General features: G+C 44.7%; 1 protein-coding gene across 5 annotated transcripts in view; it reads left to right on the forward strand.

The window, feature by feature from the left end:
* The window catches only part of TNIK (TRAF2 and NCK interacting kinase), a 295,093-nt gene that overhangs the window by 137,695 nt on the left and 137,342 nt on the right, over positions 1-20,056 (forward strand). For all 5 annotated transcript variants that reach the window (XM_077929773.1, XM_028731575.2, XM_077929774.1 and 2 more), the window contains exon 3: positions 18,848-18,904. In XM_077929773.1, the coding sequence (XP_077785899.1) occupies positions 18,848-18,904 (57 nt within the window). The remainder of the gene's footprint in view (positions 1-18,847; positions 18,905-20,056) is intronic.

Raw genomic sequence — 20,056 nt, forward strand, 5'->3', positions numbered from 1 at the left:
AACATGGCCAAAACCACCTCTCTTTCACTGCCTGCAAATAGGCTAATGCATCTGGGAAGCCATTTTTGATCAGCACAACTAGACTCGCCTTTCCTTGATATAAGGGCTGGTGCCAGGATTTATGGTTGCTGTTGCCTGCCAATAATAATAATAATAATAATAATAATAATAATTTATTTATATGCTGCCCATCTGACTGGATTACCCCAGGCACTTTGGGCAGTTCCCAACAAAAATTAGTAAAAACACAATACAATATCAATACAATATCACACACTTTAAAGCTTCCCTGAACAGGGCTGCCTTCAGGTGTCTTCTAAAAGTCAGGTACCTCAGGTTACATACGCTTCAGGTTACATACGCTTCAGGTTGCAGAGACTGCTAACCCAGAAATAGTACCTCAGGTTAAGAACTTTGGTTCAGGATGAGAACAGAAATCATGCTCCAGCGGCCATTAGCTAAAGTTGTGCTTCAGGTTAAAAACAGTTTCAGGTTAAGAACGGACCTCCGGAACGAATTAAGTACTTAACCCGAGGTACCACTGTAGTTGTTTATTTCCTTGACATCTGAAGGGAGGGCGTTCCACAGGGCAGGTGCCACTACCGAGAAGGCCCTCTTCCTGGTTCTCTGTAACTTCACTTCTTGCAATGAGGGAACCGCCAGAAGGCCCTCGGCGCTGGACCTCAAGTGTCTGGGCTGAACGATGGGGTTGGAGATGCTCCTTGAATTATACAGAGCTGATGCTGTTTTGGGCTTTCCTAAACTTCCATCAAAGTGCCTCTGGAGCCCCAGCGTGACAATCACCTTGGGTGATTATGTCAGGCCCCCAGAGATATTGTAGGGGAATTAAAAATGGGGCAGTGGGGATAGCCACAGCCAGCTGGCCTCCAACCCTGAGCCTAGAAGGTCGCGGCCAGTATTTTGGGTCGATGAGAGAGTAGGCAATGTACCCTTCTTGGAGCTTTGCCTGTAGGCGTTGCACAGTGTTACCTACTCCTGACATATACCTGGGATGGAGGACTCCACAAAAGCAAAAGGTTTTCAGGGTGTTATCAGCAGAGTTGTGTGTTGTTATTTATTATTATTTATTAAATTTGTACATCTCCCTATACCCACAGGTCTCACAACATAAAAACACAATACAAAAACACAGAATGCGTAATAAACATAAAAATAATCTGTCCAAGTGCTATCGGCTTGATTTAGGGTTTCCATTAACCTGCTGGAGCCCCCATAGCACATCCTTCTTCCGTGTCCTGCTCACCTGCTAGAACTGAAGTCAGTGAGGAACTCCTTGCATGCCCATTGAATGCCCAAGGGATTTCTGTAGCCTAAGATGTTCTTCCCTTGCTTTAGCCAACATCCCGGACCGGGTTTGGTGAATTGCCATCCGTACAAACAGAAGATTCCTTCTTGAGAGAGGATGCTTGGAAAAGCAAACCTATTCTAATTTTTTGATTAAAAAAAAGTGTGCGGACCATTCTGAGAAGATTAACAGCACCCGATAGAGCTTGGCGGCTCCTTGAGAGTACAGAATTTCCATTTCATTGCATCCATGGAAATCTGTGCACGTGTGACACAAATGTTCCAAGACAAAATGAGAGGGGAGGGGGAAATTGGTACCCTCTCTTCTCTGGTAGCTCAACAATATTTGCAGCAAAACAAAGACCGCAGCACACAAGAAGGAAATGCTGGCATTGAAAGGCATTCTAGAAAAGTGTTTGTCTTGACATAGCTGTGTATGTTCGTATCAGTACTAATGCCATATATCATTAGCGAAGAGATACTCTGCTCTGCTAGAAGAATGGAATCTGGGCAATTGCAAAATGTTTATTGACTGTTTACTGTTAGACATTGGGAACAGAGTACAGTACAATTGCAAGTTTGCCCGAAGCCTATAAAACCCTTGAAGGCAATATTGGCTGAAAGAATATCCTTCCCCCGCCCCTTTCAAAATGGGAAGAGCAACAACATTGATTTAACATGATTAGATAACAGTTTTGATTGTGATGGGTAATACACTGGCTTGGCTTCTTTAGGCTGCTGCTTGTTGAGATGTGTAGCTTTTAAATCAGGAACTCTGGCTCCCAGGCACAAGAGTAAGCATTCAGATTGAAATTTCAGAATGAACGTTTAGAGTACACACAGCAGCATAACCTAGATAGGGGTATCGGCCCCGGGAGGAAACTGGACACGCCTTACAAGGCCATGTTGAATGTTTACAGATTAACTATGTGCATTCTGTCTAAGTTGGGGTACAGTGATGGAATACACTATAGGCAGACCAAGTGTTTGCTTAAAGGTAAAGGGTAAAGGGACCCCTGACCATTAGGTCCAGTCATGGCCACCTCTGGGGTTGCGGCGCTCATCTCGCTTTATTGGCCAAGGGAGCTGGCGTACAGCTTCTGGGTCATGTGGCCAGCATGACTAAGCTGCTTCTGGCAAACCAGAGCAGCGCACAGAAACACCGTTTACCTTCCCGCCGGAACAGTACCGATTTATCTACTTGCACTTGGATGTGCTTTTGAACTGCTAGGTTGGCAGGAGCAGGGACCGAGCAACGGGAGCTCACCCCATCACGGGGATTCGAACCGCCAACCTTCTGCTCGGCAAGTCCTAGGCTCTGTGGTTTAACCCACAGCGCCACCCGCTTCCCTTTCAAGTGCTTGCTTAGGGCACCAGAAAAAGCGACAGAGATAAATTTCTTTTTGAAAGAAGTTCGCAATTAGAAAATCTAGAAAGAAAATATTTTTATTTCAGTGGATATGAAAGTTTTGAGACATTTTGAAAAATAAAATGTTATTTTTTGGTTTAGTATCTTTTTATGTTGAATTGCGTATGGTGGGGACCGTAATCTTTTCAGTGTTTAGGGCCTCTAAAAGTCTTAATCCGACCCTGGTTAGGGGTTGGCATGTACACCCTCAGAGACCTTTCCGGGCGCATTCCCCCCCCCCCCCCCGAAATTAGGCTTGGAAGAAGCAGTCTGCCCTGCAGCAGGTCGCAGTGTGCTTAGTTCAGGTTTGTGTCTTGTGCCCACAGCAGTTTACCTGGTTTGCAGTTTGTTCGCTTTCCTGGAACATAGATTGATTAAATGAAAGCAGATAGGCCTTACGTCAACAAAGTTGTTTTCTTTTAATTTACTCTTTCTTTGCAAAATTGCTTTACAGTGGTACCTTGGTTCTCAAACGCCTTGGTACTCAAATGCCTTGGTTCTCAAACGTTGAGAACCCGGAAGTGTTCCGGTTTTCAAACATTTTTCGGAAGCTGAACGTCCAGTGCGGTTGTCGGCTATTGTTTCTGGGGCGCCTGCACCAATCAGAAGCTGCACCTTGGTTTTCAAACATTCCAGAAGTCAAACGGACTTCCAAAACAGATTAATTTTGGCGTTTTTGTTTTTGCTATTCATTTTGCATTTTTGTTTTTGAGGGTTTTTTGATTAATTTGTTTTGTGACTGTGTGGAACCCAGTTGAGCTACTGATTGATTGATTGAGTGCAGAAATAGATAAAAGCCCCCCCCCCCATCCAAACAATGACTATCATCAGTGCAGGCAAGAAAAAACATTCATTTTAATTTTTATCAACTACAATACTGTCTTATTTATTTTATAGTACAGTACATTGATTATTGCTTACATTTTATGGATCAATGGACTCATATAGTAAAATTCATGCCAAATTGCTGTTTTAGGGGTTGTTTTTTAAAGTCTGGAACGGATTAATCCATTTTGCATTACTGTCTATGGGAAAGCACATCTTGGTTTTGGAACAGACTTCCAGAACAGATTAAGTTTGAGAACCAAGGTACCACTGTATTTGATTAAGAAACACCCACTGCTCTTTTTAACTATCATTGATTTTTTTCTCTCTGTGCATGTGTGAAGCTGATTTTTAGGCTTTTTCTATTGGTTTTTGCATTGATATTTATTTTAGGTAAGCCGCCTTCTGTGGAAGGCAGGATATAATCACCACCACTGTGAAAATTAAAAAACAAAACACAGATGTAGAAATTATTAGCTATGGCAATGGGTGAATCTCCTGTAGAGTTGAAAGGGGCTTTTAAATCGTTTGTCTGCTTTGAATAGCTTTCAGAAAAGAAGAGTCCCTTTGAACACTCCCTGCATATTGAGTCTTAATATTTATGCAGCAGTTCTTGTTGGCTCGCGTCCATCGTTGAGCCACTAGCTCAACAGCAGAGCACGTGCGTTGCATGCAAAAGGTCCTAGGTTTAATCCCCGACATCTCCAGTTAAGGGAGCTTAGATAACGGGACTGGGAAAGACATCTTGCCTGAGACCTTGGCAGTCGGATAAGACTGTACTGGGCTCAGTGGACCAGTGGTCTGAATCAATATAAGGCAACTTCTTGCAGACTGTAGATTAGTGGTAGAGCACATTCTTCGAATGCAGAAGATTCCAAGTTGAAACCCCTGAAATTTCCAGGTAGGACAAGAAACCCTGTAGATCAGGCATAGGCAAACTCGGCCCTCCAGATTTTTTGGGACTACAACTCCCATCACCCCTATTTAACAGGACCAGTGGTCAGGGATGATGGGAGTTGTAGTTCCAGAACATCTGGAGGGCTGAGTTTGCCTATGCCTGCTATAGATGTTGTGATGGCCGCTGACTTGGACTGCTTTAAAGGGGGATTAGTCAAGTTAATGGAGGAAAGGGCTACAAGGGGTTATTTGTCTGTGCTACCTGAAACAGAGGAATATCAGATGCAGAGGAACATGGGAAGGGAGAGTGCCGTTCGGCTCATGTCCTGCCTGCAGTCTTTCCATAGGAACAGGTAGACCTGTGAGAACGGGATGCTGGACTAGATAGGCTTTCAACTTGTCTGGCAGGACTGCTGTTACGTATCCTGGAGAGCAGTGGTGGGGAGTTTCTGGCCCACAAGCTAAACTTGGCCCGCCAGGGATCCCCAAAACCACACCCACCCATCCCGTGCCAGACATCAAGCGAGACAACAGGTGTGCAGTAGATGTGGCTCTAAAGGAGAGATCAGGAGCTTAAAGTGAGCTCCCATTCATTCCTTTTCCTGAAGTGAGGTCAGTGTTCAAAATTAGCCGGGCAAAATTGCAACTACAGTGGTCCAGTGGTACCTCGGGTTAAGTATTTAATTCGTTCCGGAGGTCCGTTCTTAACCTGAAACTGTTCTTAACCTGAAGCACCACTTTAGCTAATGGGGCCTCCTGCTGCTGCTGCACCGCCGGAGCACGATTTCTGTTCTCATCCTAAAGCAAAGTTCTTAACCTGAGGTACTATTTCTGGTTTAGCGGAGTCTGTAACCTGAAGCGTATGTAGCCCAAGGTACCACTGTACCTTGGTTTACAACCATAACATGTTCCGGAGGGGCCTCCAAAATTTTTTTTGTTCGTAATAAAAAAAAAGGGTTGTAATTCAAAAAAAGTTTGCAAACCAGGACACACATTTCTGGGTTTGACGTGTTTGTAATCCAAAACGTATGCAAACCAGACTGTTTGCAAACCAAGGTATCACTGTACATGATTGGCGATCACAGTTTATAAGCCTCAGACATAGTGAATGGACATTCCATTGTGGCGACTGCAACCTAGATTCACAGTGCCATCTGGCACCTAGCTTATAAACCTGACTTTCTAACAATGAATGAGGTGTGCTCCCACTGCCCTTTCACAGCTGAAACCTTTGAAACTGCTGCTAAAACGCACCAAGCATAGGTCTGGCAACACCCCTTGGGCTTCCGTTCCTAAGTGCCCGACGCCCAGCTGGCCACCGTGCACTTTGGAACCCTGTGCGAGGGATTTTGACAACCCACAATGCAATGTGGTCATAATGACATGTGGTTGGCAGGTGGTTTGTCCCACCCATCTGCAGTGTTGACCCACAGGGGCTGAGCTATTTAAAGATCTGGCCCCTGGTGGCAGCAAGGTTGCCCACTCCTGCTGGGGAGCCACCATCAGTCAATGTAAACAGTACTCAATTAGACCAATGGCCTGCTTCACTATCTTCCAGCTTCCTGGGGTCACGTGGTCTCTTGACACCCGGAAGCAGGCTTTGTTTGGGTCTGAAAGTTAATGTAAAAAACCCCCAAAATGCAACTACATTCATCTGAAAATGAAATTGTCATCCCACCTGGAGTGTCTTTAGAAACCCACTCTGGGGATTTTTCTTAAAGAAGAAGTAGGAGGGTTTTGAAAATGCGCTGAATGTGCAAGTATGAATAAAATCTGCACTTGTCTGATTTGATAAAGACCCTTTCGCTCTTTCTCCATTTAAATGCCCCTAAGGGACACTGTCAGAATGATGTCAGAAAGCAGCCAACCAATTTACTGCTTCTTGAGGAGGGAGAGGAACGAGAGAGGAAATATATTTCAGATCTTCTGGCAAGTAAGGCTCAGGGCAGCAATCCTCTTCCTGCTTCTTCTGTCTCTCCTCGGGTTTTATTTTCCTGCCAGGAGAGAGGTGTGTGGTTGTGTTATTTTGAAAGAAAGAGAGACCCCCGTCTAAAGCAGGGAAGGGTCTAAAGCAGGGAAGGGTCGTAGCTCATTGGTAGGATATCTGCTTGGCATGCAGAAGGTCACAGTTTCACCCCTTGGCATCTCCAGGTAAGGCTGGGAAACACTTCTGTCTGAAACCCGGAGAGCCATGGCCTGTCAGAGTGGGCAACGTAACTTGGCATTAGGTATCTTCTAGTACAGTGGTACCTCTGGATGCGAACACAACCCTCGTCCGCGGGTCGCGATTCGCCGCTTCCGCGCATACGTGTGACGTTATTTTGACCGTCTGCGCATGCGTGAGCGGCGAAACCCGGAAGTAACGCGCTCCGTTACTTCCGAGTCGCCGCAGCGCACAACCTGAAAATACTTATCCCGAAGCTACTTCAACCCAAGGTGTGACTAATAGTATCAACAATGAAAATAATTGCAGTAGAACTTGGGGTCGCCCAATGAAATAGTTTTGCTACCGTTTTAAGATAGGTCAATGAAATGATACTTCATTCAGCACATAAGTAATAACTTTTTACACTTTTGCAGAATGTGGGATGTGTAGCAGTTTAGGACCAAACTGCGCACAATGCTTGTCACATTTTTAAATATAGTATTGACTCAAATGTACTGCACACCTTTTTTTTTTGCCAAACTACGTTGCGAAAATTAGGGTGTGCATTAGATTTGATGGCGCATTAAAGGTAAAGGGGCCCCTGACCATTAGGTCCAGTCGTGGCCGACTCTGGGGTTGCGGCGCTCATCTCGCTTTATTGGCCGAGGGAGCCGGTGTACAGCTTCCGGGTCATGTGGCCAGCATGACTAAGCCGCTTCTGGCGAACCAGAGCAGTGCACAGAAACGCCGTTTACCTTCCCGCCGGAGCGGTACCTATTTATTTACTTGCACTTTGACGTGCTTTCAAACTGCTGGGTTGGCAGGAGCAGGGACCGAGCAACGGGAGCTCACCCCGTAGTGGGGATTCGAACCGCTGACCTTCTGATCGGCAAGTCCTAGGCTCTGTGGTTTAACCTACAGTGCCACCCACTTCGTTGATGGCGCATTAGATTTGCATAAATACAGCAAGTGTGATTAACCTGGCTGCTTTTATTTCGAGGGAAGAGTAGCCACCGGTGCCTGTCCCCCTATCTGAAACAGACTCCCGGTTGGGATTGACACCTGAAAACAGTTCCTTCTTGCCTGCTTTAGGCCCCCAAGCATTGTGTTTTCGGCAAACAGCAACTTTGTGGGGGAAATAGTAGCCGGATGTAGATTGGAAGCACGTCATGATGTAGAAATATCTTGAAAGGCGCCTACATATCTCCTTTATTTTGCTTAGCATTTTCACTGTCTTAAGCACAGAGATTTCTTGAGTTATGCTCCTCCGGGGGCTGGTACTTGAATGCAATGATATTTACGTTTTAAAAGCCAAGAACACGTTTTTTGTTTTGGCCGCTGTAACGTATTGCTCCAATTTAATGCTATGTGACAGCAGAGATGCATTCACTGCCACTTTTATAATTGCATAGTGGAGTGAGAAATTTGGTTTGCCAACAGTGGTGGCTTATTTAATGGCAATGGGAGCACAAATGAATTTTTACTGTATAATTTTGTACAAACCATTAAGGTACCGTACTTCAGATGTGACCTATTATTTCCCGGCCTGAGTCTCTCCTGGTTGCCATGCTCTCCTGTCTACCTATTGACTTTTCGCAGAGAAAGAGCTGCATTGTGAATGCACGCTGTTTATCAATACTTGTATGCTAATATTCATGATCGAGAATCAGCAACTCTCGCTCCCCTGCCCCCAGGCATCGATCACAAGTCCCAAATACAGGAGCCAGATTGCTGGCCGAGGTTCCATTTAGCACTCACATAACCTGTTTAAAAACAGCTGTAATGGTTGACAGTTTGTTTCGAGGCCCAATTCAAGGTACTCACATTAACACATACCTTCCAACATTTCTCCAATGAAAATAGGGACGTCCTATTCTACTCTTGAGAGTCCCATGGACTGCAAGAAGATCAAAACTATCCATTCTGAAGGAAATCAGCCCTGAGTGCTCACTGGAAGGACAGATCCTGAAGCTGAGGCTCCAATACTTTGGCCACCTCATGAGAAGAGAAGACTCCCTGGAAAAGACCCTGATGTTGGGAAAGATGGAGGGCACAAGGAAAAGGGGACGACAGAGGACAAGATGGTTGGACAGTGTTCTCGAAGCTACCAGCATGAGTTTGACCAAACTGCGGGAGGCAGTGGAAGACAGGAGTGCCTGGCGTGCTCTGGTCCATGGGGTCACGAAGAGTCTGACACGAATAAACGACTAAACACCAACAACAAATTCTACTATGGTTATGATTATCACCCCGCCCATCTGACTGGGTTGTCCCAGCCACTGTGGGCAGCTCCCAACATATATAAAAACAGCATAAAACACTGAATATTTAAAAATGTCCCTATACAGGGCTGCCTTCAGATGTTTTCTCAAGGTATGCAGAGTTACTTTATCTCCTTGGCCCGAGAGTCGCATAACTCCATATCCTCCAACATTTCTCTGATGAAAACAGGGACATCCTAAGGAAAAGTGGGACATTCCAGGATCAAATCAGAAACCGTGACGGCTTCTGTAAATTTGGGACTGTCCTTGGAAAATAGGGACACTTAGAGGGTCTGTTAACATTCAAAATCTGAAATGACCCAGGGCCCAAATATCTGAAAGATGGTCTCCACATCCTTATCCACTTTCTCAGGTGTTATGATCTGTAGATCATGTTCGTTCCACCACCTCAGGGGGGTGGGGGGTGGCAGCCATGAGAGCACTTTCTTCGTGGTAGCTCCTAAATTGTGGAACAGCCTCCCCACAGATGTGCACCTAGCATCTTCACTGAAAAGCTTTGCGTTTTTGAAAAAAGCAGAAGAACACAGTCTCCTGCTTGTGGTTCAGGAGAGGAGAGAGGGAGATGGAGGTTCCTGCCTGGTAACAGTAAACCCAAGTGTAGACTAAAACTCCCATCTGCCTCAGCTGCATAGGCAATGGTCAGGGATCATGGGACTTGCAATCTGGCAATATCTGGAGGGCACCAAAACAGTTTAGCTAGAAGAGGGGAGAGAAGAATGCACAGGCCTGAGACTCACACATGCAACACCAGTTGGGGCTCATGGGTGTAAGACTAAACTTCACTTAGTGTTACATCTGAGCCAAGGCCAGTTCATATGAAAGTCCACAGGCTTTTCTCCAAAGTAGAGAGCAAAATAAATACAGTGGTACCTCGGGTTAATCACTTAATTCGTTCCGGAGGTCCGTTCTTAACCTGAAACTGTTCTTAACCTGAAGCACCACTTTAGCTAATGGGGCCTCCTGTTGCTGCCGCGTCGCCGGAGCATGTTTTCTGTTCTCATCCTGAAGCAAAGTTCTTAACCCGAGGTAATATTTCTGGGTTAGCGGAGTCTGTAACCTGAAGCGTATGTAACCTGAGGTACCACTGTACTAGAAACAAACACACACACAAGCGGTCTTGGAGAACAGGTCTACCATTTTGGATTGACCAATATGGTTACTGATTGGGGCGTTGATACCTGGGTAGACCTGGCACCTGTGTATCTACATTCCCTCTCCCCCAAATGAAAAGCCCTTCTTTTTATAGGCAGCATCTTGGAGCATGAATGGGAAGGATGATGATAATATGACTCTGCTGGATTGTTTATTTATTTTTTGCTGCTTATCCCCCCCTGGACCTTTAAAGTATAAGAAGACAGGATTCTTTGGGTGTGCATCTCGCCATTCGCTAAGCTAGTTTCACTTGGTCTGCTGAACGTGTCTGTGTGGTTGTTGTTTAGAAAAAGCTAATAGCGATTTGTCAGCTCTGCCCTGGTGGATAGGAGGGCTGAGGTATTTCCCTCCCTCCCTCTTCCCCGAAAGTGGCAGAATATCAAATATTTATGCAAGCAGACTATTTTGCAAGTGCATTCTGGTCATTTTATGTGACTAGGTCCAACAGAATGCCTGGGGAAGCTGTCAGGGGTGTGTGAGCATGAGAGAGAGAGAGAGAGAGAGAGAGAGAGAGAGAGAGAGAGAGAGAGAGAGAGAGCGCTCTCTTTCCCATAATGCACTGAGATTTGATCAATCAAAGTTAGTGTTGCCAGATGCTCACTCAGATGAGCCCTTTTTCTTTGCCATAATGAAGCCATGGAAGCTCTTGAGGAAGCAGGAGTTCCATCTGACTGGGTATGAGGGAAGCTCTTCTCCATTTTCTGCCAGCTACTTTGGAAAAAAAATACTGTTCCTCCAAGCTACTATCTTATTTAGCTGTGCTATTTTGCTCTGTAGCCAAAATTAGAAAAATATCAGCAGAAGGCAGGGAGTTTAAGAATCTTCATGGCAACAGTTGCATCATGAACCACCCTGTGTTGATGTCAGATGGAGTCTTTTGCTTCTTGTAGAATCCTGACAATTTAAATAATAATAATAATGGAGTCTTTTGCTTCTTGTAGAATCCTGACAATTTTAATAATAATAATAATAGTAGTAGTAGTAGTAGTAGTAGTAGTAGTAGTAGTAGTAGTAGAATGGGCTTACAGCCTAGTGAGGCAGTGTAGTTGAAATATAGGTGTGAAATTGAATATATTATCTGTGTATGTAAGCTAATGCTTAGAAACCTAAATCAAAACTGAGTGTTTGTGCAAATTAGGTTATGACTGTCTTATATTTGTTTATAATTCTATTTATTTGTTTATTTAAAACTATCAGTATCACTCCAAGACACCTCTGTGAGGCATCAAAGTCGCCTATTGGCATAAAAAGTCACTACCAATCAAATGCAGAAATTTCAAAACAAAACGACTGAGACAGTTTCCAATAGAAAAAGTTAGTGGTTGTCTCATAATTTTTTCATAGGGATGTCAGACAATGATCTCACATAAACTCTTTTTCAGTAAAATTCTGTGGAGTGTTGGTAATGGGGGATGGTTTGGCTCTGTTCAGACATGCATAGTTTAGCGTCCTGAGAATGAACTGTGGCAAGCCTTGGGCTCTTGGGTTCCTTCTTTCTCCTCTCTCCTTCATGCAGGATGGCAGGTGATGCGACTCTTCCACTTCTGGTTTGGAAGAAACTGCAGTTTCCTATTGCTTCTGAATTTGGGAAACTGGCTTAGCCTAACTATGGTTAGTTAAAACACACCAGAACCATTCTGTGGTTTCACATCCTGGTTTTTTTTTTGTTTTTTGTTTTTTTTAAAGCTAACCATAGGTAAACTAAACAAGTGTCCTGAGATTGGGGGTAATGGAAGGCAGCAAAATTGATCAGCTTTTGGTCTTGCTCTCTCACACAAGAAAGAGGAAGAGGGGAGAGTGTGTGAGCTTAAGGCTCACTATGGCTCATTCTTGCAATGTTGGAACCTCCTTGTTTAGCATCATGCCTAAACTGGGCCTTTATGTTACCTAATCACACAGAACTGACTCTCCAGAAGAGACGAAAGATGCCCAGGGTGGTTTAAAGCAGCTCACTATATTCATATACTTGACTACAACCTGTTTAATTTTAAAAAAGCAGTGTAAAAACTGCACCTAGCTTAATCAAGCTGAACATAACAGATGCAAACTATGTTCCATTTCAATGTCACTTAATCTTAGAACCTTTTCCAGCTGTCTCTACAGTGTCAATTTTACCCGAAGAATTTCTACTGATTGAAACAGCTACATTTAAAATGTACAGCTCGGGAACGCCGAGGGCCACTCTGAGATTATATGCAGCGCTGATGAATATTTATAAGGTGTATACATAACCTTCAAAATTCCTTTGTCTTGAAAAACTCTGCAGATTACGCACAGATCTGCCACTCTAAACTTTCTCTGTCACTGCCCTCGTTTTGTGGGAATCTGAGTAACATCCACATAGCACTCATGACATTCTTGAGTTAGTGATAGCTAGGTAATGTTTTAAAGGTAATTAGAGGGATCGCTTCATGCTCAGATGAGTGCTCAATCAAAAACAACAACAGCTTTGACATTCTCACTTGGATAAGCTTCGAGTTGAGTTTGGGTTTGTACCCAAATAAGCTTTGACAGCATATCTGGGGAGGAAAGCTATGCCAACAACATCATGCGCACACACAATAATGTAAAGCAGAAACCTTGATATTGATAAAGAAGAATACATATATTGACAAAGATGCATGTTTGATGAGCTCAGTGGGCTAAGATAATGAATAGATTTGAGTTGGAAGATAGTATTTGGCTAAAGCAGAGATGGTTGAAGACATCTGGTGCCTGAGGCAGAAAATCCGAGCGGTTTCTCCCAGGGTGATGAATATGTCAGAAAACCCAAACAATGGAAGACCTCGCTGGACGAGGCACCTAGCAAGTGTAACTAACTAAATAAATGACTGTCCATTCATAGTGCTGCACAACACCCCAAATCTGCTGCCTGAACTGGACCACCTCATCCTCCCCAATGGTAGGGTCAGCTGTGAAAATGCACTGACTCTTTGAGCAGTGGCCAGCCTTTCTGGCCAAATTTGTCAGCCGTTTTGTCCAAAATATGTGAGAGGCATAACTCCTAGGGCATACTACAATACATATACAGACTCCTGGGTCTTGGAATGGTTTTCTGCATTGCCTGCTGATGAACCACCTGCTGGGAAGAGGCATGCTGCAGAAATGTCCCTAGACTGCCACAAACTGATGCTTGCTGTTCTGCTTGTGGCACCTGTCCGTCACCCATGATTTAGCTGGATTTTTTCACCTGTCCTCTCTTGAAACCTCTAGGACAGGCATCCCCAAACTTGGCCCTCCAGATGTTTTGGGACCACAACTCCCGTCATCCCTAGCTAACAGGACCAGTGGTCAGGGATGATGGGAATTATAGTCCCAAAACCTCTGGAGGGCCGAGTTTGGGGATGCCTGCTCTAGGAGAATCACAGCATGTCTAAGATTGCAAACCTAGAAGCGCATTGTAAGTTAAGCATAAGTTTGATGGAATGCAACTAAATTAAAACCATTTCAGCCTCTTGCTGAACCATATTTGTGATGAACCAGCACAACTAGAAGTGTCTTGCAACGCTTCCAGGTAAGGATTGGGCACACATCAAATTAAGTGTTTTTGCTGTGGGAAGGAATTAGTTCCTTGAACTAGGTTTTTTTCTTATAGAGTAGCCTTCAGCAATGGCTATTACCTAGAATGGCCGCATGCAGTGGAGCAGGGATGTTGTTTAGTCGTGTCTGACTCTTCGTGACCCCATGGACCAGAGCACGCCAGGCACTCCTGTCTTCCACTGCCTCCCGCAGTTTGGTCAAACTCATGCTGATAGCTTTGAGAACACCGTCCAACCATCTTGTCCTCTGTCGTCCCCTTCTCGTTGTGCCCTCAATCTTTCCCAGCATCAGGGTCTTTCCCAGGGAATCTTGTCTTCTCATGAGGTGGCCAGAGTATTGGAGCCTCAGCTTCAGGATCTGTCCTTCCAGTGAGCACTCAGGGCTGATTTTCTTCAGAATGAATAGGTTTGATCTTCTTGCAGTCCATGGGACTCTCCAGAGTCTCCACCAGCACCATAAGTCAAAAGCATCAATTCCTCGGCGAATTCTTTATGGTCCAGCTCTCACTTTTCTGTGGTGGCTCCCTGCTTGTGGAATGCTCTCCCCAGGGATGCTCGCCTGGTGCCATCGTTGCATATCTGTGACTAATTAAACAATCTCTGTCCCTGGCTCTCATTAGGAGGCAAAACATTTTCTTGCCAGGAGAAGCGCATTGGCATGCTTCACACAGTCGTTTGAGGAGAAGCCAGCGCATTAGGCACTTCCATGAGAAGGGCGCCTGCCTAAAGCAGACAGTGCCACTCTGCTGGAATGCTAACTGTCTTTTTAGGTCATCTACAACTGAGCCATCGCTAGCCTGGTTCCTTCAAGATTATTTGGACTCTCATCAGCCCAAATCCCATTCATGTATACCATTATTTGCACCCAGAGAACAGTGTGAAGGGTTCTGATGCCGCTTTGCTGAGGCTTAAGTTAAGCTAGGTTTGTTTTTCACAGGTATACGTCACTGTTGAGTGCAAATTCAGTTCTCTTCATAATAGAGAATTAGACACACTACTTTTTTTAAAAGCCATCTCATCTTGCTTCTTTTATGAACCCCATGTTTTTCTTTTGAAGGTCATGGATGTGCAGCCTTGATATCAGGAATGCATTAATAAATAAATTTAAATTCGCTGTATTTGTGGGGTTGGAGAAGCTGTATTCTACAACCTGTGTACATTTTGCAATTGAGCAAATTTGATGACGTTTTCCCAGTTTGAAAAAAAGTTCTATAATTTCACGCTGGTTTTGCTAGTTAACTGATAGTGGCAAAAAGCACTACAGTGGTACCTCGGGTTACATACGCTTCAGGTTACATACGCTTCAGGTTACAGACTCTGCTAACCCAGAAATAGTGCTTCAGGTTAAGAACTTTGCTTCAGGATGAGAACAGAAATCGTGCTCTGGCGGCAGCAGGAGGCCCCATTAGCTAAAGTGGTGCTTCAGGTTAAGAACAGTTTCAGGTTAAGTACGGACCTCCGGAACAAATTAAGTACTTAACCCGAGGTACCACTGTACAGACATCTGAGAGACAAGTGTGGCACAGGGCTTGGAAAGTTGCTTTAGGACTACAGAGACTTGGGTTCAAATCCCCGTTCAGTTGTGTAGTTCCTGGAGGGACTACAAGCTAGTCACTCTTTCTTATCCTAACCTACATAACAGGATTGTTGTGAGGATAGGATGAGAATGTGGGGGGTGGGGGAAGAAACGTGCTCATCCTTGATGAAGGATATACACACATACACATATACACACACACATACACATCTAGAAGCAAACGTAACCAGTGACAGCACGTCTGCGCATGCGCACATCGCTTTTCGCTGCTTCTGCGCATTCACGTGACATCACTTTGAACGTCTGCGCATGCGCAAGCGAACGAAACCCGGAAGTTACTCCGTTATGCGCTCATCCCGAAGCACATTCAACCCGAGGTATTACTGTGTGTGTGTGTATAAATAAATAATAATAATATAATATAATATAATATAATATAATATAATTATTATATTATATTATATTATATTATATTATATTATATTATATTATATTATATTATATTATATTATATTATATTATATTAATATATATTTTGTCATGTTCCTGTCTACTTCTGGCTTCTGAGAATTTCAGCAGGCATTGCCCCCACCATGCACTTTCAAACATAAAGGTTTGAAACATACACTTTTCAAATGGAAGCCGAGATTTCCAAGAAACTGAATCCGGCCCATACCATGTCCTCCGTTTCTCCCTTCCCGGCATTCCTGCGGAATCGCAGCACACAGCCTTGAGTGTAGGAACCTGTGTTCTATATTGGGCATCCTTTAAAATACCTCAGAGCGTCGCAAACTTACCACAATTTTTGAGCAGCATTTGGGAGGCGGTGGGCAGAACTGACTGCAATGTGATCCAGTAAAAGCTTTTAAGAGCCGATGCAAAATGCATGAGCACGCCAGCCACCAACAGTTATTTTGTACTGCTTTCCTGGAAGAGAGAGAAAATCTCAGTACCGTGTGTGTCGTGTGGGTGGGTGTGCTCTGTTGCTCCTTTACAAAAGGTGCTTGCTTGAAAAGCTTTAGATCTGCACCATCCAAGTTCTGATTGTCCTCGCTTCCCCTTCTGTTGCCTGTGTGGAAATGTGTGTGTGTGTGTGTGTGTGTGCGCGCGCACGCGCGCCCTGGCATACTGAACGTTCCCTCAGGACTCTGGGATCCTCTGCAGTGACCTAGTTTCATTCCATACAGTGATGAAGAGTTCAGCGCCAGGCCCAGCCTGGGATTTTACCGCATGGGTCTCCTGGAAGGAGAAAGCCAATAATCCGTGGCCTCAGCAGAGTCACTGCCGCTCTCGTGTTGTGAGGAGGGCTGCTGCTGCTGGGCAGTAGGCCTCTCCGCGAATCAATCACCTAGCATTTTCCTCATGAAACTACTTACACTTGGCTTCCCTTGCCAATTCGACTATTTATTTACAAAACTATTTGTAGTGTCGTGAGGTGCCTTGTACTGCTCTTTTGAGGGTGCGAGGCACCTCACAATTTCACGAAACAACACAATAAACGAATTTAAATGATAAAGCTGCCAGTTCTCTATCTCCAGGTCTCCAGCTGCTGTTGGACTACAACTCCCATCGTCCCTGACGGCTGGTCCCGCTAGCTAGAGATGATGGGAATTGCAGTCCAACAACAGTTGGGGACCCAAGTTTGTGAAACGCGGCGAGAAGAAGAAACCAATTTAATCCAAATGTTTTATTGCAAAGTTGTTATTCGTGTAAGCCATTTTAGGAGTGTTGCAGTCTTTAAAGGTGACTTGGAAATGCTTGTTATAATAATAACAGGGTTTATTTCTGATCGAAGAAAAGGAGGAAGGGATAGAACTGAAATGCAAATATACAAGGATATAAGCATACATTTAACATACGATATCCATACTCTGCAAAGAAAGATAGCTACCACTGTTAAAATAAGAACACTGTTCTGCCCAGCTGTTTCCTTTTTCACTGCACTGTTTGCATACTTTACTTCTCTTCAATATGAGGAAGATCTCATTACATCAGAAAATACCCTTGTGCTTCAAAATGCAATGGGTTGTCTGCAACACTGCAGATGTTCCATTTACACAATGGGATTTTTCTCTTCTTCTCTCCCACCCCCTCCAAAATCTGCTCTGGGGGTCCCCCAAACCTCTAGGGCAGATTTGAGGGGGGCGTTCAGGAAAGAGGTGAGGAGGGAGAAGTTCCATTGTGCAAGGGGCAGTCTGCGAAGGTAACAACAATGTTGGGAAAAATCCAGTATGTCTGCCTTAAATGTGAATCACAAAATTACAGTGGTAATGGGCGGTGGTAATTACCCGATAAATCGGTTGGGATTCCTCTTCCCAGTTTCCCAGGTTTGGGGGCAAGTAATTTGAATTGTAACAAGATTTGGCGTTTCCTTCTCAGAATAGGAATGTGACTCTCATTTGCAGCTTCCCTCAAATTGTAAGGGCTCATCCTGTCAAAGGTTGACAGTTATGTCATTTCGTTCCGTGTGGAATGAGGCTAATCTACTAATTTTTTCCATATCCAGGACCTTATTTAACATCAAAGTGCCGGCTGTGAGGTGTATTATTAGTTGCTTGTGTGTTCAGCCACAAAGTAAATCTGCTTCAGGCTAGGAAGAAAAAATCTAGTATGAAAGAACAATAGTCTCTAAATCCTTAAGTCTCCTCCTGCGTATTTGCCATTATATAGAACAGTGTTCCCCAACCTTGGGCCTCCAGCTGTTTTTGGACTACAATTCCCATCATCCTTGACCACTGGTCTTGCTAGCAAGGGATGATGGGAGTTGTAGTCCAAAAACAGCTGGAGGCCCAAGGTTGGGGAACACTGATATAGAAGATGAAAAGGAACCTAATGGCTTCGGGCCCAGCTAGATGATACATGAAATGTGCCGCTGCATTTCTCATGTGTGTGTGTGTGTGTGTAAGAAAAAGGCAGCTGGAGGGGGTGTTAACCCTTACTTCCTGCACTGTATTCCTAATTAAAATTGCCCTCTCCACCGAAGCTGTTCCCCCAGGCCAGTAGGGCAACTCCCATTAGCTCCAGCGGGCACTTCCTTCATTCTGAACATAGCAGTTGTGTATGGTGGGTGGGTGTGATCTTAGTTGCCATCCCCTTGGATGGGAGGTTGCCTGTTCTTGCTGGGGTTGCACTGCCTCTGAAGGAGCAGGTACACAGCTTGCAGGTACTTCTGGGTACCAGAAGCTCAGGTGGCCTCAGTGGCACAGCATCCCTTCCATCAGCTTTGGCAGGTGACCCTGCTGGGCCCTTATCTGCACAGGGACAGCCTAACTACCATCGTCCATGCTCAGGTAACCCCTAGGTTAGATTACTACAATATGTTATGCGTAGGACTTCCTCTGAAGACGGTTCGAGAACTTCAGAATTTGGCAGCCAGGTTGCTCACTGGGGCATGACCGTTTGAGCATATTGCACTGATCCTGGCTCGACTGTGCTGCATCTGTTTCACCTTCCCAAGTGATAGAGGGAATCCAGTGGAGGCGTGAAGCAGATTGTATGGTGAAATAGCAGAATGACTCATAGGAGAATGAACGGCAATGTACTGTGTTGGCATGCACACCAATGGGCAATGAGAATGCTATTGCTTCCTGAATTTTTAGTGAGTTTCTAGAGGGAATGGAGCTATTAACTGCCGTATTCCCAGGAGAAGCACTCACTGAGTACATCAGGGCTGGTGGAGTGGGAGTTTGTGGCCGAATCCTTCCACCATTGCATAACTGGGACAGCTAAGTGATTCCTTTATTTCTTCTTTCCTAGGGTCGCCATGTCAAAACAGGACAGCTTGCAGCTATTAAAGTCATGGATGTCACCGGGGTAATGTATTATTCTTTTCTTGACTTTATGATCGTGCAATCTACTGAACAATGTGCAGCTCCGTCAAATATTGAAACCTCAATTTTGCCGTCCATTGGTTTGCATAGCAAGAGAACACCCGTGGACTTGGATGGGAAGGGAAGTGGACCCTTTTTCGTTTAAAAAGCAGTGATTATCATCCTCAGTCGGCAGCAGGCTCACCGTCATGCAAGAACCTATAGTTGACCCTCAAGTTGCTGTGCTGCAGCTCGTTGTGAATCTAGCTTGGATAGGAAGATGCCTTATTCTGTGTCAGACACTTTGCCCATCTAGCTCAGTTTTGTCAGCACTAACCTGGCAGCACCTTTCCAGTTCTTCAGGCAGGGGAGAATCCCAGGCCTACCTGGAGATGCTGGGGACTGAACCTGGGACCTTCTGCATGCAAAACAGGTGCTCTGCTTATGAGCTATGGTCCTTCTGCGCCCAGTTTGGTGAGCAAGCAGGACGTCAACAAGGAGGCGCAGACACCGCCACTGGCTTGGCTACCCTCATTTTCCAGCATCAATCAACTATGCCTGCTTTGATTGGCTGTCGCTGTCCCATTAGTCTAGCTGAGAGGTAAATAATAATAATAATAATAATAATAATAATAATAATAATAATAATAATAATATATTATTTGTACCCCGCCCATCTGGCTGGGTTTCCCCAGCCACTCTGGGCGGCTTCCATAGAAACCAAAGATACAGTAAAATATCACAGATTAAAAACTTCCCTGAACAGGGCTGCCTTAAGATGTCTTCTGAATGTCAGGTAGTTATTTATCGCTTTGACATCTGATGGGAGGGCGTTCCACAGGGCGGGCGCCACTACCGAGAAGGCCCTCTGCCTGGTTCCCTGTAGCTTGAGTGGCTGTTCTAAGCTGGCAGGCTTGTTTTGTCTTTGCTCTGCCCCTTCCCCAGATGCTTTCGAGGGATAATTCTGCAGAATCTGTTCAAATGCATAGCTTGAGAAAATAAATGAATCTCTTCTATTCCTTCACCCCTCCCCTGGTACTAGTCCTCAGGGTCTCACCTTACTAGATGGCATTCTTCCACCCAGGGTTGAGCTGGAACTCACTGGATCAAGAAACACTACTCAGAATGAGTTATTTTTTACCAATAGCAATAGAAA

Source organism: Podarcis muralis, chromosome 6 (assembly GCF_964188315.1).
Source record: "Podarcis muralis chromosome 6, rPodMur119.hap1.1, whole genome shotgun sequence".
Taxonomy (NCBI): domain Eukaryota; kingdom Metazoa; phylum Chordata; class Lepidosauria; order Squamata; family Lacertidae; genus Podarcis; species Podarcis muralis.